This window comes from Rattus norvegicus, chromosome 16, assembly GCF_021556685.1.
Source record: "Rattus norvegicus strain SHRSP/BbbUtx chromosome 16, alternate assembly SHRSP_T2T, whole genome shotgun sequence".
In the NCBI taxonomy this organism is placed as follows: domain Eukaryota; kingdom Metazoa; phylum Chordata; class Mammalia; order Rodentia; family Muridae; genus Rattus; species Rattus norvegicus.
This window is the reverse complement of record NC_141549.1, coordinates 1,639,165-1,653,216: the sequence shown is the minus strand read 5'-3', so window position 1 is coordinate 1,653,216 and position 14,052 is coordinate 1,639,165. Positions and strand designations below refer to the sequence as shown.

General features: G+C 45.5%; 1 protein-coding gene across 5 annotated transcripts; it reads right to left on the bottom strand.

The window, feature by feature from the left end:
• Positions 1–859: 859 nt before the first annotated feature.
• On the bottom strand, positions 860–10,879 carry Dux4 (double homeobox 4). Of its 5 annotated transcripts, none has more exons than XM_087588044.1 (7): positions 10,127–10,879; positions 9,177–9,511; positions 7,119–7,176; positions 6,375–6,529; positions 3,987–4,080; positions 3,379–3,524; positions 860–2,366 (listed from the first exon to the last, which is right to left on the bottom strand). In XM_087588044.1, exons 3-7 carry the CDS (start codon positions 7,138–7,140, stop codon positions 1,710–1,712), a joined length of 1,074 nt encoding a protein of 357 aa, XP_087444170.1. In that variant the 5' UTR covers positions 7,141–7,176; positions 9,177–9,511; positions 10,127–10,879; the 3' UTR covers positions 860–1,709. The 5 variants fall into 5 exon arrangements, with proteins under 5 accessions (XP_087444170.1, XP_087444168.1, XP_087444171.1 ...); XM_087588042.1 differs by having other exon boundaries at positions 9,177–9,451; XM_087588045.1 differs by having other exon boundaries at positions 9,245–9,451.
• Between the last annotated feature and the right edge of the window lie 3,173 nt (positions 10,880–14,052).

The window sequence follows — 14,052 nt, the reverse complement described above, 5'->3', positions numbered from 1 at the left end:
ATTGGTTCCCTTGGTAACGTGCTTGCTCTGCAAGCCTGAGGACCTGACTTGGCATCTCCAGAATCTATGTTAAAAACCCAGGGGCCGATGCTGAGAGCATCCCTGAAACCCAGGGAATTCAGCTGAGGAGACCAGAGTGAGGAAAATCCCTGGTGCTGCCTGGCTAGACAGTCTCTCAATCAGCAAGCTCTAGCTTCAGCGAGAGACTCTGCCTCACAAAATACGGTGGATGGACTAGCGAGATGGCTCAGTGATTAGGAGCAAATATTCTTCCAGAGAACTTGAGTATAGTTTCAACATCTCTGTCAGGTGGCTCACAGGTCTAGATTCAGAGCACCTAAAACCCCAGGCCTCCACAAGCACTTGCCTTCATGGGACTATAACCACTGCCACCCAGACACATATACATACATACACACATGCATACATAATACACACATGCATACATACATACATGCATGCATACAGACATACATATACACATGCATTCATACATACATACATACAAAATAAATAAATATCTTTTGAAAATAGAGAACAGTTTCTCTATTTCTCCCCAAGCAATGAAGAGCCCCCAGAACTGCAGGCACCTGCCAATTGGGCTTCTGCCCTCTACAGCTGTGAAAATAGACATTTTCTATGACTTGGGACGTTCCGTCTGTGGCATTGCTATGGTCGTTCAAGTGACTCAAGGACTGTGGAGTTTCAGGTTGCAAGATGAAAGTTACAGGTACATACCGTCAGGAATAAGCACATAGTTAACACTACCGTGCCACACACTGAGTGACGGTTAGGCTGGTAGCCAGTAAGTATTAGTTACTTCTAACTCACTGTGACCAAAACATCTACCAGAAGCAACTTGACAGAAGAGTGTTTATTGGGATTCTTTTCAGAATGTTTCAGTCCATCATCACAGAGAGGCATGGTGATGTGAATCTGTCTACACTTCGGGAGTGTGTGGTACATGCTATTCACGTGGTGGGTATAACTTTCTTTTTTCTATTTTTTTCAGAGCTGGGGACCGTACCCAGGGCCTTGTGTTTGCTAGGCAAGCGCTCTACCACTGAGCTAAATCCCCAGCCCTGGGTATAACTTTCAAGGTATCACCCTGGCCTATGTCTGCCTGTCAGGACCCATGTAAAAACTCCACAGATTCAAACCGCCATCGGCTGAGAGGCAAGATTTCAAAGCATGAACTTGTGAGAGACACTTCAGATTAAAAACACAACAGATGGTAAATGAAACCGTGACTTTTCTATATGATTTTTTTTTAAACCATAATTAAAATTGAGACCAAGGTGGACATGGATGTATTTGTAGTGCTGACTCTTGAGGAGGCGGAGGCAGGAGACTGACTTAAGCGCAGGAGCTCAAGGCCAACCGGAATAACAGCAAGATCAGATCTCAAGAATAAATTAAGAATAAAAATAATGGCTCCCTTTGTGTGTCCATGAGGTTTATGCATATACTAACTTGAACTTGTTCTGTAATTCTGCATACCTAGGCTTCAATAAATCCACTGATTTCATGCCCAAGGACAGGTTTCTCCTGAATCTGACTCACTGATGTACTTCTCCCCATGTGAAGAAGAACCTGAAACTCTTCTGAGAAGCTCCCCGAGCCATGTGCAGGAACCCATGTTGGGGACTTGGATGCAGAAAGAATAGAAAATCCATGTCCAAGAGGAATTAACGAAAAAGGCTTGAGGCTTAAACCGGCTGCTGTGGAGTTTGGTCTGTCTGCTCAGACACATAGAGGAGCTGCAGCAGCTGTGCCTGCCACGGGTGCAGGTCAGTTTTCACGGCCCAGTATCCTTTGTCAGGCATCCACTCGGCAAGCATGGATTGGAACCATTCGTCCCAGTGTTGGAGAAAGGCGAGATCTTTTTGGTCCGGTTTCCGGAAGTGTTGATTGACAGCTGAAACCTGAGTAGAATCTTCTAAGGGCGGTACAGACAAACCACTGTTCTCACTGGGATTATGCCCTCTTTTTTGGATTGGGAGCTGTAAAGGAGCCTGAGTATGGAAGCCCTCCTTCTCTCCTGGACTTTTTACCTCTGATAAGTGATCAATAAACAGTGAGGGATTTTGATCATCGCCCCTTCGCTGTACAACCTGGGAGGGCTGTAGTACTGTGGTCTCTGGTAACTGCTTCTGACGGCCCCTAGAGAGATCCAAAGGACCATTTGGCGTGTGGGGTGGAGAGAGAGGCAATATAACGGAACAGCTGCTGGTGGGATCTTTGGAAGGAGCAAGTTGACCAGTAGTCTTCTGGGCAGGGCACTGGCTGCTCTCAGGCGGATGAGAAGTTGCCCGAGTACCCTGTTTTGGGTCTGGGTGCCGTGCTCTCCGGTTCTGAAACCATATCTAAAACACATACACAAAAAGAGTCCTTTAAAACACATACATAAAAAGAATCCCTAACAGCAAAGGCGATTCCACCTGTCTCTCTTTTTTTTAAAGATTGATTGATTGATTGATTGATTGATTGATTGATTGAAGTTCTTAGAACTTCATTTCCTCCAGTTAGAGCCCACATTCTACATCTCTACCACCTCCCAATAACTCATTTGGATTTCGAACAGATTCTTTCAATCTAGCTCTGAGCTCTTCTGATCCAATGAGCCCTGGAAACGCCTCGCCTCACTAACACACCTGGAGATGAGCTTGACTAATCTTCCATGTTTCTCAACCTAACTAAGTTGACAATCAGGATTAAGTAAGCCGTGGCACGTGGTCATGGGTAAAATAATATCGCGGTCGAAAAGGTAGACTCCACCCATCTGGTAGCCAGCACTGATAGAGGAGTCAAGTTCTCAAAGGCAGGGCAGATTTCTGCTTACCAAGGAGCTCCTAAGAACAAGGAGCTCCCAGGGCATGGAAGCCCAATGGCTGATCCAAAAAATGGGATTATCTAAGGACATGCTCCAGAAGAATGCTTATCCACCTCCATACACACAGAACAGGGATTCTCAAACTGCAGGCTGCGTTCTAGATTTCACCTCAGTCAGAGGTGAACTGAAGGCTAGGTGTCTGGACGCTAACTAACATCTTAACACACAGGACAGCACCCTTGCCCTCTGGGGTTCAGATTCTGGTAATTTCAAGGACTGTGTTCGCGAAACAAGAGTGGCTTTCACACTTTCACCTGACTGTTATTTCTTACTTCCTATGATTCTGCAGGTCTGACGTGACTGTTTCTCCAGACTGTCACTGGCAATACCAAGTGTCTACATCCTATGTCTAGAGCAGAGGGACAACCCCAAATAGCCTGCCTTTGACCAACCACAGCTCAGGCGAGAAGCAGCTTATAGTAAGGACAAATAAGCTGCCAGAGACAGAGAGCAAGCGCAAGAGACAGAGAGCATGCGCAACTTACATGAATTCTGGATTCTGGGATGCCTGTTTCTTGAGCCAGTTTTTCCCTGGTAACGATCCCTGGGAATCGATTCTTCTCAAAAGCTTCGATTAGAATATCAATCTGAAACTTTGTGAAATGCGTCCTGCTCCTCCCAGCTTCTTTAACTAATTCAATGTAAGCACACAAACAGGGTTTGCAGGTCAGTTTTTACATTCAAACTTGAAAAAAAAACATTTTGAATGAACGTTGTTCATAAAAACAATGGTTTGATGAAACCCCAGAGGTGACAGGACACAACCTTAATAAACAACAATGGAAATAAAAGGGGGAAGCTTTTCTTGCTAAGAGACCATTCCTGTAGCCCAGGCTAGACTCAAACTTGTTACATAGACAGAGATGACCTTGAACTCTCTCTTGATCCACTAACTTCCACCTCCCAAAGCAGGGATTATAGCTACCACACCCAGTGAGATAATGCTTGTATCTCTGACCCTGAAATGCCCAGAGTATGCTCTAATTGGTTCCTAGTTTGAGCGTCCTCTACAGAGTATTTCTCCATAACATGGAGTCACTTATGCTCCCAGAGAAGCCTGTGAAGAAGCTGTGTTTGAGCTCGTGGATCTCACCTCTGGGTTTATCCTGTCCTTGCTCTTGGCTTTCTTCAGAGCAACATTCAAACTCTACTTGTTTCCGTATTTTTCTGTGCTTCTGAAACCAAGTCTATACGGAGAAAGAAAATGAGGAAAGGGGACACAGGAAGTGGATGCAGCTCTATTTAGATCCCTCCGAACATCAGCCAAACAAACTGACTGGGCATCCGCCCTCAAGACCATGTCCGGAAGAGGAAGATATATCAGTCTGTTATTTTTATTGTTGTGTTTATTTAAAATACCAACAAGAATCTCTACACTCTTTCTCCCTCTTGCTCCCCCAACCTCCTACCACATGCGCGCGTGCACACATGCGCACGCACACATGCACACACACACACTTAAAAATAATAAAGAGGGCTGGAGAGATGGCTCAGCAGTTAAGAGCACTGACTGCTCTTCCGGAGGTCCTAAGTTCAAATCCCAGCAACCACATGGTCATTCACAACCCTCTGTAATGAGATCTGATGCCTTCTTCTGGTGTATCTGAAGACAATTACAGTATATTAATATGTAATAAATAAATCTTTTAAAAATAATAATAAAGATAAGGTTTGTTTTTTTTTTTTTTCGGAGCTGAGGACCGAACCCAGGGCCTTGCGCTTGCTGGACAAGCGCTCTACCACTGAGATAAATCCCCAACCCCCAATAAAGATAAGTTTTAAAAACTATATTCACTACTATAACTAGAGTTATTTGCTATGTGGGGTTTTTATTTGTTTTTGTTGTTGTTGTTGTTTTATTATGTTTTGAGTTATTTCTGAGTATTTTCTTTGGAAAACCTGATTATTCATTCTAGCACTCACAACCTTAAAGACCATCCTCAGCGGCCCGGTTGTTAGCCATAGGCCTTGCGGTCATAAATCACCGAGTCCAAGCTTTGTGCTCAAAGGATCTTCATGTTTTCCAGATTCGATATTCAAAATAAGTTTTCAAATTACGGCCTTATGAACAGCTGGGAGCTTCCAACTAATGAGTAGACAGAAAGGTCCTCAGAAGCCACCGGCATCCTCGTGACTCTGAGCCTTTCCATCAGTTCAAGTCTCTCGGGTACCCAGTCACCAGGTGTGCCTACATGGAGCGATTTCATTAGTTCACGTCTCTCGGGCACCCAGTCACCAGGTGTGCCCACATGGAGCGATTTCATTACCATTGTTTGTGTAGACCGTCTCCCATACCTGGACAGTTTATCAGGATATATGAAAATTATCTTCTCCCCAGGATTTCAAAAGGCTAAAGTCATTATGGTAAATCCCCGTGTGCCGAATATAAGAACTGGAGTCTATTTTCTCGCCTCTAAAGGTTTAAAGGTTTATCTTCACTGGTTTAAATACCGATTCTTGTGATAAAAACTGTACATCCCACTCCTCTAGTTCATCTTTGATTATCAAATCTGCAATCCCGAAAAACCAAGCCAAAGCAGCCCACGGTCCAGTAAATAATCCCATACCTGTACACAGACAAACAGCTCTGATAAACGTGTCAGATTATAAAGAAGGAGAAAGTGGGGGAGGGGGAAGGGAAGAGAAAAAGAGAAAGGAAGAAAAATGGAGAGGAGAGAGAGAGAGAGAGAGAGAGAGAGAGAGAGAGAGAGCGCTGCGATGTACACCTCTGATCCCAGAACTCCAAAAGCAGAGGCAGGCAGATCTCTTAGTTCCAGGCTGAGGTCAGCTTGATCTACACAGTGAGATCCTGTCTAAAAACAAACCAGGCGATTGTTGGTACACACCTTTTAATCCTTGCAACTCAGGAGGCAGAGGCAGAGACAGAGGCAGGAGGATCTCTGAGTAAGAGGACAGCCCGCTCTACAGAGAGAGTTCCAGGATAGCCAGGGCTACAGAGAGAAAAAAAAAAAGAAAGAAAGATGAAAAGTAAGAAGGAAAAATGAAAAAAGATGTCCAGAGGGACCGGTAGGAAAATAAGAGAAGGCGGTCCCCAGCTCCGAAAAAAAGAAAAAAAAAAATAAGAGAAGGGAATTCAGAGAAGATGGAATTGTCACAGGATAAGTTAAAGTATTGATAAGTAAAGGGGAAAAAAGGACTAGCTTACAAACCAGCAGTTTTCATAAAACCTTGACTTCCCTAATTTCTTACAGATGTGTGGCAATTTTACTCCATGTGCGCTAACAATGAAAGGCTCCGCATTGCTCTGCTGATGACATCACTTCTTAAGTTCTGTAACTCTTGAGATACAGAGTTTATTATCTCCTACGGGGAAACCATGAGCTGGCCATCCCTTTCCCTCTGTGCATTGCCTATGGAAGAAACTTAGCAAAATATAGCAGCACACTTACCAGAATTGCCCAGAAGAATATAGCCTAGCTTTGTTCTTTGACTCAGAGAGAGAAGGAGACCCAATGCCTACCATTATTTGAGACTCAGAGATGCCGAGTTTCTTAGCCAGATGTCCCCTGGTAGCTAAGTCAGGATTGGGATTCTTTTCAAACCACACACGAAGGGTGTCCTTTTGACTCTGGTTTAGAATAATCCTCCTTCTCCGGGCTTCTTTTTCCAGTAGGCCTAGCAAAGAGAAGACAGATAAAGAAGTGTGAAGGATCTTTCCTGGCATGAACTCCTGCTCTGTCTGCTCCATGCAGAAAGCCCAGACATACAATGGTGACTATGTATTTTTACATTAGGAATAGTCTTAAGTCATGACAACAAGGACATACACATGCATAATAGAAAGGATGATAATCATGTAAGACTAAACGCAGGAAATGACAGGACCTCCCTATGGTACACACAGAGAGTAATGGATACCAGAAACATGAAAAGTAATGAGATGAGCACATATTTTACATGAAAGTTGAACTTTGGAATAAAACACTTCCATAAAATTAAACTTCAGGTGTTTTATTCTCTTCATCCAAAGTGTCAGCTTTTAATACTCTAAGTAGAAGTCTCCTTTGAAAGAGCCCTAGAGGTCATTGTAAATTGTAAGTTACAAGAATTCAAAATACTTGTCCATCTACCCACACAAACTGTCACTAAAAACCCACTCTTGGACACTGTAATGATCATGTGTGATATAAAATTCTGAGGTTTGAGGAAACAAAAGAGGGAAACCCTGGACGTTGCCACAAGAACCAGCAGGGAGGGCACTTACCACCAGTGCAGTTCAGATCCATGCTGCAGCCACCTGGATCCCACGAGGCCCAAGAGAGCTATTCACAGAGACACAGGATGTAGCAAAGCCCAGAGTGGCCCACCCATCCCTTAAATACCTGTTGTTTAATCCCTTCATTAAATATGCGACAGCACTGGCCAATCTTGACAGTCAACTTGATTGGATTAAGAGGTTCCTGGGAGATTAGTGAAACCGGCCTCTGGGTGTGTCTAAGGTGTCTCCAGTGAAGATTAGATCATAAGAGAGTTGAGCTAATCACTGGTTTAACCCTCTGATGGACTGAAGTTTAGGACTCCTGACAGACAATGAACTATGGATGCTGTGTGACTTTAAAGGACAGGTCTTGGCCCTGGAATAATGCATTCTTTTCTCCCTCTCCCTCTCCCTCTCCCTCTCCCTCTCCCTCTCCCTCTCCCTCTCCCTCTCCCTCTCCCTCTCCCTCTTCCTCTCCCTCCCTCTCTCCCTCTCTCCCTCCCTCCCTCTCTCCCTCTCTCCCTCTCTCCCTCTCTCCCTCTCTCCCTCTTCTACATATCCAAGAAAAATGAACCTCAGACTCACTACCACAATGCCATGATATTCTGCCTGACCTTGGGCCCACAGCAATGGACCCCCCATGATCACAGATAGAGCTCTGAACTAGTGAGCAAGAAATGAATTCTTCCTCTCTTAAGCTGTCTCTGTGGGGGCACTTGTTAGAGCAATGTAAAATTTGACTAAAACAGCCACCTAAGAGGAATTTGAAGTAATTACCACAAAGGAGAAGCTGAATTTGGAGGAAAGTACAGATTCTTCTGGGTAATTCTGCCTCCTCCATAACACCTCTCCATGTTTTACTTCTGAGCTCTCTAGGTTGTACCTGCATGTTATTTCTATAATCCTTGATCTCCTCCTCCTCCTCCCCCTCCCCATTGTTTGCTGTGCTTGGGATGGAAGCCAGTCTCAGACAGGCTGGGTAAGGAAGTCTTCTGTCACTGAGCTGCAGTCCTGGGCCCTCCTATTCCTTTCCGGTTGTCTTATCTCTTAATCACCTGGACTTGGCCATATTGTGTAATATACTAGGAGTCTCCCCTTTTTCCTTATGTTTCAACTTTTTCTCATCTTCTGCTAGAACACATTTCTGCTTTTGTTCTGCCCTTGCTGACCTGATTGTACACCCAAGAAGCCAGCCTAAGCTCTCTGGGGTATTGACTCAACCTCAGTGTGGGTGTGCCGTGAATGGGCTTGGGAAATGTGATTAAAGAGAAGAACTAGGTTCCTTAATCCAGTAGGGTGGGGTTAACCGTCTAAGTAGGAAGGGGAAACAGTATAGCTGAAGACCTCACCTGGAGAGGGTCAAGGATGTAGAGCCACCAGCACTGTGGCTCTGGCCAAGTCCCAGCCTGCTTCCCTCTCCTTTCTTAGCCTGTCCTGCTGCTATACATGTGCATATGTGTGCACATTATATATACGTGCTTTATGAGCATGCTTATATGCAGACTTGAAAGACTCTTCCATTACCTTCTCTAGCGATACACCGTATATTAATAACAGATAACTCCAGAGGCCTGCGAGGTGGCTGAGCAGGTCAAGGTGCTTGCTGCTAAATCCTGACAATCTGAGAGAGGCAACTCCCACAAGAGGTCCTCTGACATTTACAGATGCCATAGCACCAATGTGCCCCACCCCATACACACGCAAGCAAAGGAATGAGTGAATGAAAGAATAAATAACTTTACATAGCCACATTCTACGTTTGGTAAGGAAAGAATGAACCTCACCCAAGAGCCTTGTCCTCCTGAGTAAATGTGTTCGCAGGGGAGAAGTATAGACAGATAGAACTATGATCTTGCTGTTTTTATATGCATCTATGAATAGCTTAGAAGAGACATAGGCATGCCAAGTTTGCATGGCTATTGTGCCTCTGTTGAAAGCAACAGTTGAATTAAAACTGCTAGTGAGGAATAATTTCAGTTGTCTCTGCTGCTAAAGAAGAAAGAGACAGTTGGTGCTTCGGTGAGTCTAATAGGCTCGGGATATTTGAGAAACAAACTTAGTTACCTTTCTGGGTGTGATAAATCTACCCTGACGCAAGCAATTTAAGAAAGGAAGAGTTCATTTTGGCTCACAGTTCCAGGGCACAGTCCACCATGCAGGGATGTCGGGGCAGCAGGAGCCTGAAGCAGCTGGTCATACTGTTTCCGAAGTCAGGAGGAAGACAGCCATGGGCGCCGCTGCTCGGAGCCACTTCTCCGTTTTAACGCAGTCCAGAACCCAAGCACTATGTCCCGGGAATGGAGTACCCTGCTTGAAGTGGGCCTTCTCGCTTTAGTAACCTAATCGAGAGAATCGCTCACAGATGTGTCAGGCTTTTTCCTTCTAGGTGCGTACCAAACCTGTAGAGGTGATCCATTCAATCACAGCAATCCTACGAAAGCTAAGGCTTTACCACAGGGGGTCTGTTCTACCGTTGAGTTTTCTAGTATGTTTTATATTATAGTCAGACATTAATGTCTTAAAGATTACTTGCTGACCCCTTAATATTGCCAATTTTCTACTGACTGTAGCCAAAACTTACATTTCATACGCACGTAATGTTAAAAATATATATATATATATATTTTGTCGACAAAAGATAATATTCTTGTGGCTTGGGATAAAACACATTGTTGTGTTCACTTAAAAAATAATTAAGAAAGCAAAAGTTAAAAAAAAAAAAAGCAAAAACCCTGGGAGCCCCTGTACCTAGATGCAATTGGTTGCATTAATTAACCTTTATGGAGTGTGTTACAGATATCTGTGTATGATACGAGTGTTAGTTTTAAAAAAGCCACGTGACTAAACTAATGAAAAAAAATACGTGTGTGGAAAAATACTACCTCGACCCACAGGAACCTACCCGAACGGCAAAGCAAGGAAAGACCCAGTAGCCGTTCCTCCCCTCCCATGTAATTGCAATTACAGGAATCAGGGATCGAGCCTGGGTGTTTCAGTCAAGCAGCAGAAATTACCTAATTAGGGCACTCGCATCTGAAACTGAAGGATGTGGAGAACATCTCTCCAGCAGCAACTTGGTGTCCCACTGATACTACCTCGTCCTCTTCGTAGTCTCCTCCTCTCCCCACTCCACATACCCACTTCCCCACTGTATCAGAAGGGAAAATGTTTGCTTTCTGGGGTAAGATGGCGGATTGGACGCTTCCTCCATTCAACTCCGAGATAGAAGAGTCAGAGTAACAAAGGATAGACCATATCCTCGGGACGGAAAGAAAGAATGAGCATCAGAAAGAGGTGACAAGACAGATGAAAAAGGACGGTAAAATAGAAAAACTAAGGCAAGGACAGGCGGAAGCAATCTGCAGCCCCAATCGCCGCAGGGGGAAAGAAGAGTCAGAGCCCCAACCACTCGTAAGCCTGTCAGCCTTGGTGACAAAAGACTGGCAGTCCCAGCTGCAGGATAAACCCTCAGTACTAGCAAGCCTTAATCCAGGGGGGAGAGGGAAGGGGGGAGGGGAAATAATGCCTCCTCCGGTGGGGCCCGTTAGCTGCGGAAAAAAAAAAAAAATCCTGCATCCAATCCCGGCATCCAAACCCCTACCCAACCCGGTGCTTCAGGAGTGCTGCACCAGATGCCTAGCGGAGAAAGGATCTATTGTTTGAGACCAGGCTACTCTGGGACTCTGAAAACAAGGAACAGTCAGTCACAAGTCAGAGAGCATGGGGCCACTCTGCCATAGAGCCAGAGTGACAGCCCGCTACCAGACGCAGATGCAGAGGGGGCGGGTCGGACGTGGGCCGGCTGGGAAGTTTTAGGGGCGGGAGCTCAGCGGAGGCGCCCCCTCCCTGAGTGCTGGGAGCCGGGGCCCCACAGCCAGCGGATCCCTGCAAAGACACAGAGAGATCCAAGTCCTGGCTGGCGGATTCCTCGGCCTCTGGAGTTGCCTCTGGTTTGCTGCGTATTGAAACAAAGCACCAGGAGCCTAGAGGGAGGTTTGCTGCTGGGCTGGGGCTGCGTGCCCGGAATCAGGCAGACAGTTTGTCATCCTCACCCAGTGCGGAAATCAAGCACTCCTCGATTCCCCATTCTGATTCACTCCCGGGACATCCCTGTCCTTACTGGATATACAAACTTAAGAGGTGGGCGTCTATGGGTTGGGAAGCTGCCCGGCCCTCAGGCCACAGAGCATACTTGGACCAGCAGCAGCTGTCAGGACACAAAGAGGGGAAGCTAATAGCTCACAGCCCACCCTTGACTGAGGCAGAACCCCCTGCATGAACAAACCAGAGGCTTTCAGCAGGTTTCAGCACTGATTCACCGCCCTCCACCTGGCAGAGTTCAGTACTAAGAACCCAGAAGAAAGTCTCTTGATCCCCCCACACACTTTTTAAAAAAAAAATTTTTACTGTATTATATTTCTACTTTATTTTGTTGATATTTTTAATTTTCTGCTCCTCTTTTACATACCTTTACCTACAGACTTTAATTTTTTTTTTCCGGAGCTGGGGACCGAACCCAGGGCCTTGCGCTTGCTAGGCAAGCGCTCTACCACTGAGCTAAATCTCCAACCCCAGACTTTAAATTTTTACTTCATATTTACAGCCTTTTTCACACCTTTGCTTAACCTAGTTTCACCTCTCCCTTTTCTTTGCCCCTTCCTTAATTTCATCCTTTTACTAGTACCTTTATCTTTACTAATTTTAAGGCTTTTTATTGGTGTGTATTAATTAGACATGGCAAGGCATTTCTGTTCTTTTCCGTGCACGTATATAATTTGATGGTATTCATCCCAGTTGCTTGTCTTACTGCTGAGACAGAATATCTGACAGAAGCGACTCACAGAAGGGTTTATTTTGGCTCCCAGTTCCAGCAAATGGCAGGGAGAGATGGTGGAAGGAGCTGCATGGAGCTAGGCATACTGTGTCCACACTCGGGAAGCAGAGAATGAATGCTGTGTTTTCTCAACTTACCCGTGGCTATGCCATTGTGGAAAACACCTCTCCCTCTGCAAGCAACCACTGACTGTCTGTACATCCTCAAGAAGCAGCAAGGCCCCTGAAGGCCCTCTCCCCTCATGCAGGATGTGGACCAGCCCAGTCTTGTTCAGGTCTTCAGACACAACTACTGAGCGTTCAAGAACACAACAGCCAGTGCTGCCTGGATGACGTCTTTATAGACCCTGCCCCTTCTCTCGGCTCTTGGGGTTGTTTTTTTTTTTTTTTTCTTCCCCCAATTCTGAGCCTTGGAGGGCAGGACTTGGGGCTGATCAGTGAAAAGTCACTTATTTTTAGCCCTTAAACCAATTGTGAGTCTCAGTACTAACTACTACCTTTTGTGATAAGATGGTTCTCTGGCCGAAACTGGCAGAACCACTAATGTAATAGCTGGATTCACACTTGAGTCCCTCGGTATTCCTTAGCTTTATTGAAAACTTTTAAAAGATACATTTAATTATTTGCATGTATGTGCCTATGCATGCGAGTACACACAGAGGTTCCTGAACCTCTCTGTGTGCATATGGAGGCCAGAAGAAGGCAATGGGTGTCTTCCCTTTATTCCTTTGAGGCAGGGTCTCTTCCCATGGGGATCATGTTCTCAGCTATACTAGGATCCAGCAAGTCCCAGGAATCCTCCTGCCTCTGTCCTCCTTGGAGCTGGGGTTACTGGCATATACTAGATGCCCAGCTTGTTACACAGAAGCTAGGATCTGAACTCTGGGTCTTGTGAGCACTCACTTAGCCCTCTCCCTCTAGCCCTATTAATTTTTAAAATTTTTTTAAAATTTATTTAATGTACGAGTGCTGTACTGCATATGTATCTGCAGCCAGAAGAGAGCACCAGATCCCCTTATTGTGAGCCAATGTGGTTGCTGGGAATTGAACTGGGGAATCTCTGGAAGAAGGAACAGTGTTTCTAACCACTGAGCCATCTCTCCAGCCCACTCTATTAATTTTTAACTATAGTTTATTGTCATAGGTTTTCCAGGATGACTTGAGGTGTGCTAGTTAGATTTATTCCGATTGTCATTGCATTTCCATATCTGGTTTATTTGGGTGCTGGTGCTTTGGTGCTTGGCTTCCTTGCTTCTGGGTTGGAGCAGCCCCAGGAGAAGGCTGCTTAATAAGAAGTCCACCGGGAACAGGAGAGATGGCTCAGAAGTTAGAAGAGTGTTTACTCACTGCTCTTGCCGAGGACCAGGGTTTGGTCCCTAGCACTGACGATAGGCAGCTCACAAGTGCTTATACCTCCAGCTTCCTGGGATCTCAGGCAACGGCACAGCCTGCCCGTTTCCTGGGGACACATGTGTCTGGCTGGATATAAAGATAATGGACAATTTGCTCTGCTGAGGGATTTCAGGATGGGATGGCTCTCGGTGTGTGCCGTGGTTGCTGCTTTCTACTCTCATTCGTGGTTTACAGCAAGAGAGAGCAAGACATGCACTAGAAAGAGAAGAAGAACGTGGGGTTCACCAAGGGAAGGGATGGGAGTGAGCTTAAGGTTCAGGCAGGGAGTATGGAGGCTACAAAACATCTGCAAGCATTGGGGTTAGCGTTGGGGTTAGCAGGCTGGCACTGTGAAAGAGCCGTGAGGCTGGGAAGACAGGTCAGTGGGTAGAGCATTTGCCAGGCACTGAAGGCATTGAGGACTAAAGTTCGAATCCCCAGAAACCCACGTAAAAGCTGAGTGAGCATGTGGCTCAGCTATATTCCCAGAATTCAAGAGGCAGAGAGAAGCAGAATCCCAGGAGTTGGTTATCTGACCAAGTTGCCTAGAATATTCCATTTCAGATTCATCAAAACACTCTTCTTCAGGACTGGGGAGATATATCAGAGTTTCCTGAAAGGAAAAAGTTTAAAATTGACCCCTAGACAAAAGTTGAAGCCAAAAGAAAGAAAACTAGTCGGGCCCTGGAACTGCCTGTTGCAGAAACTAGCTGAT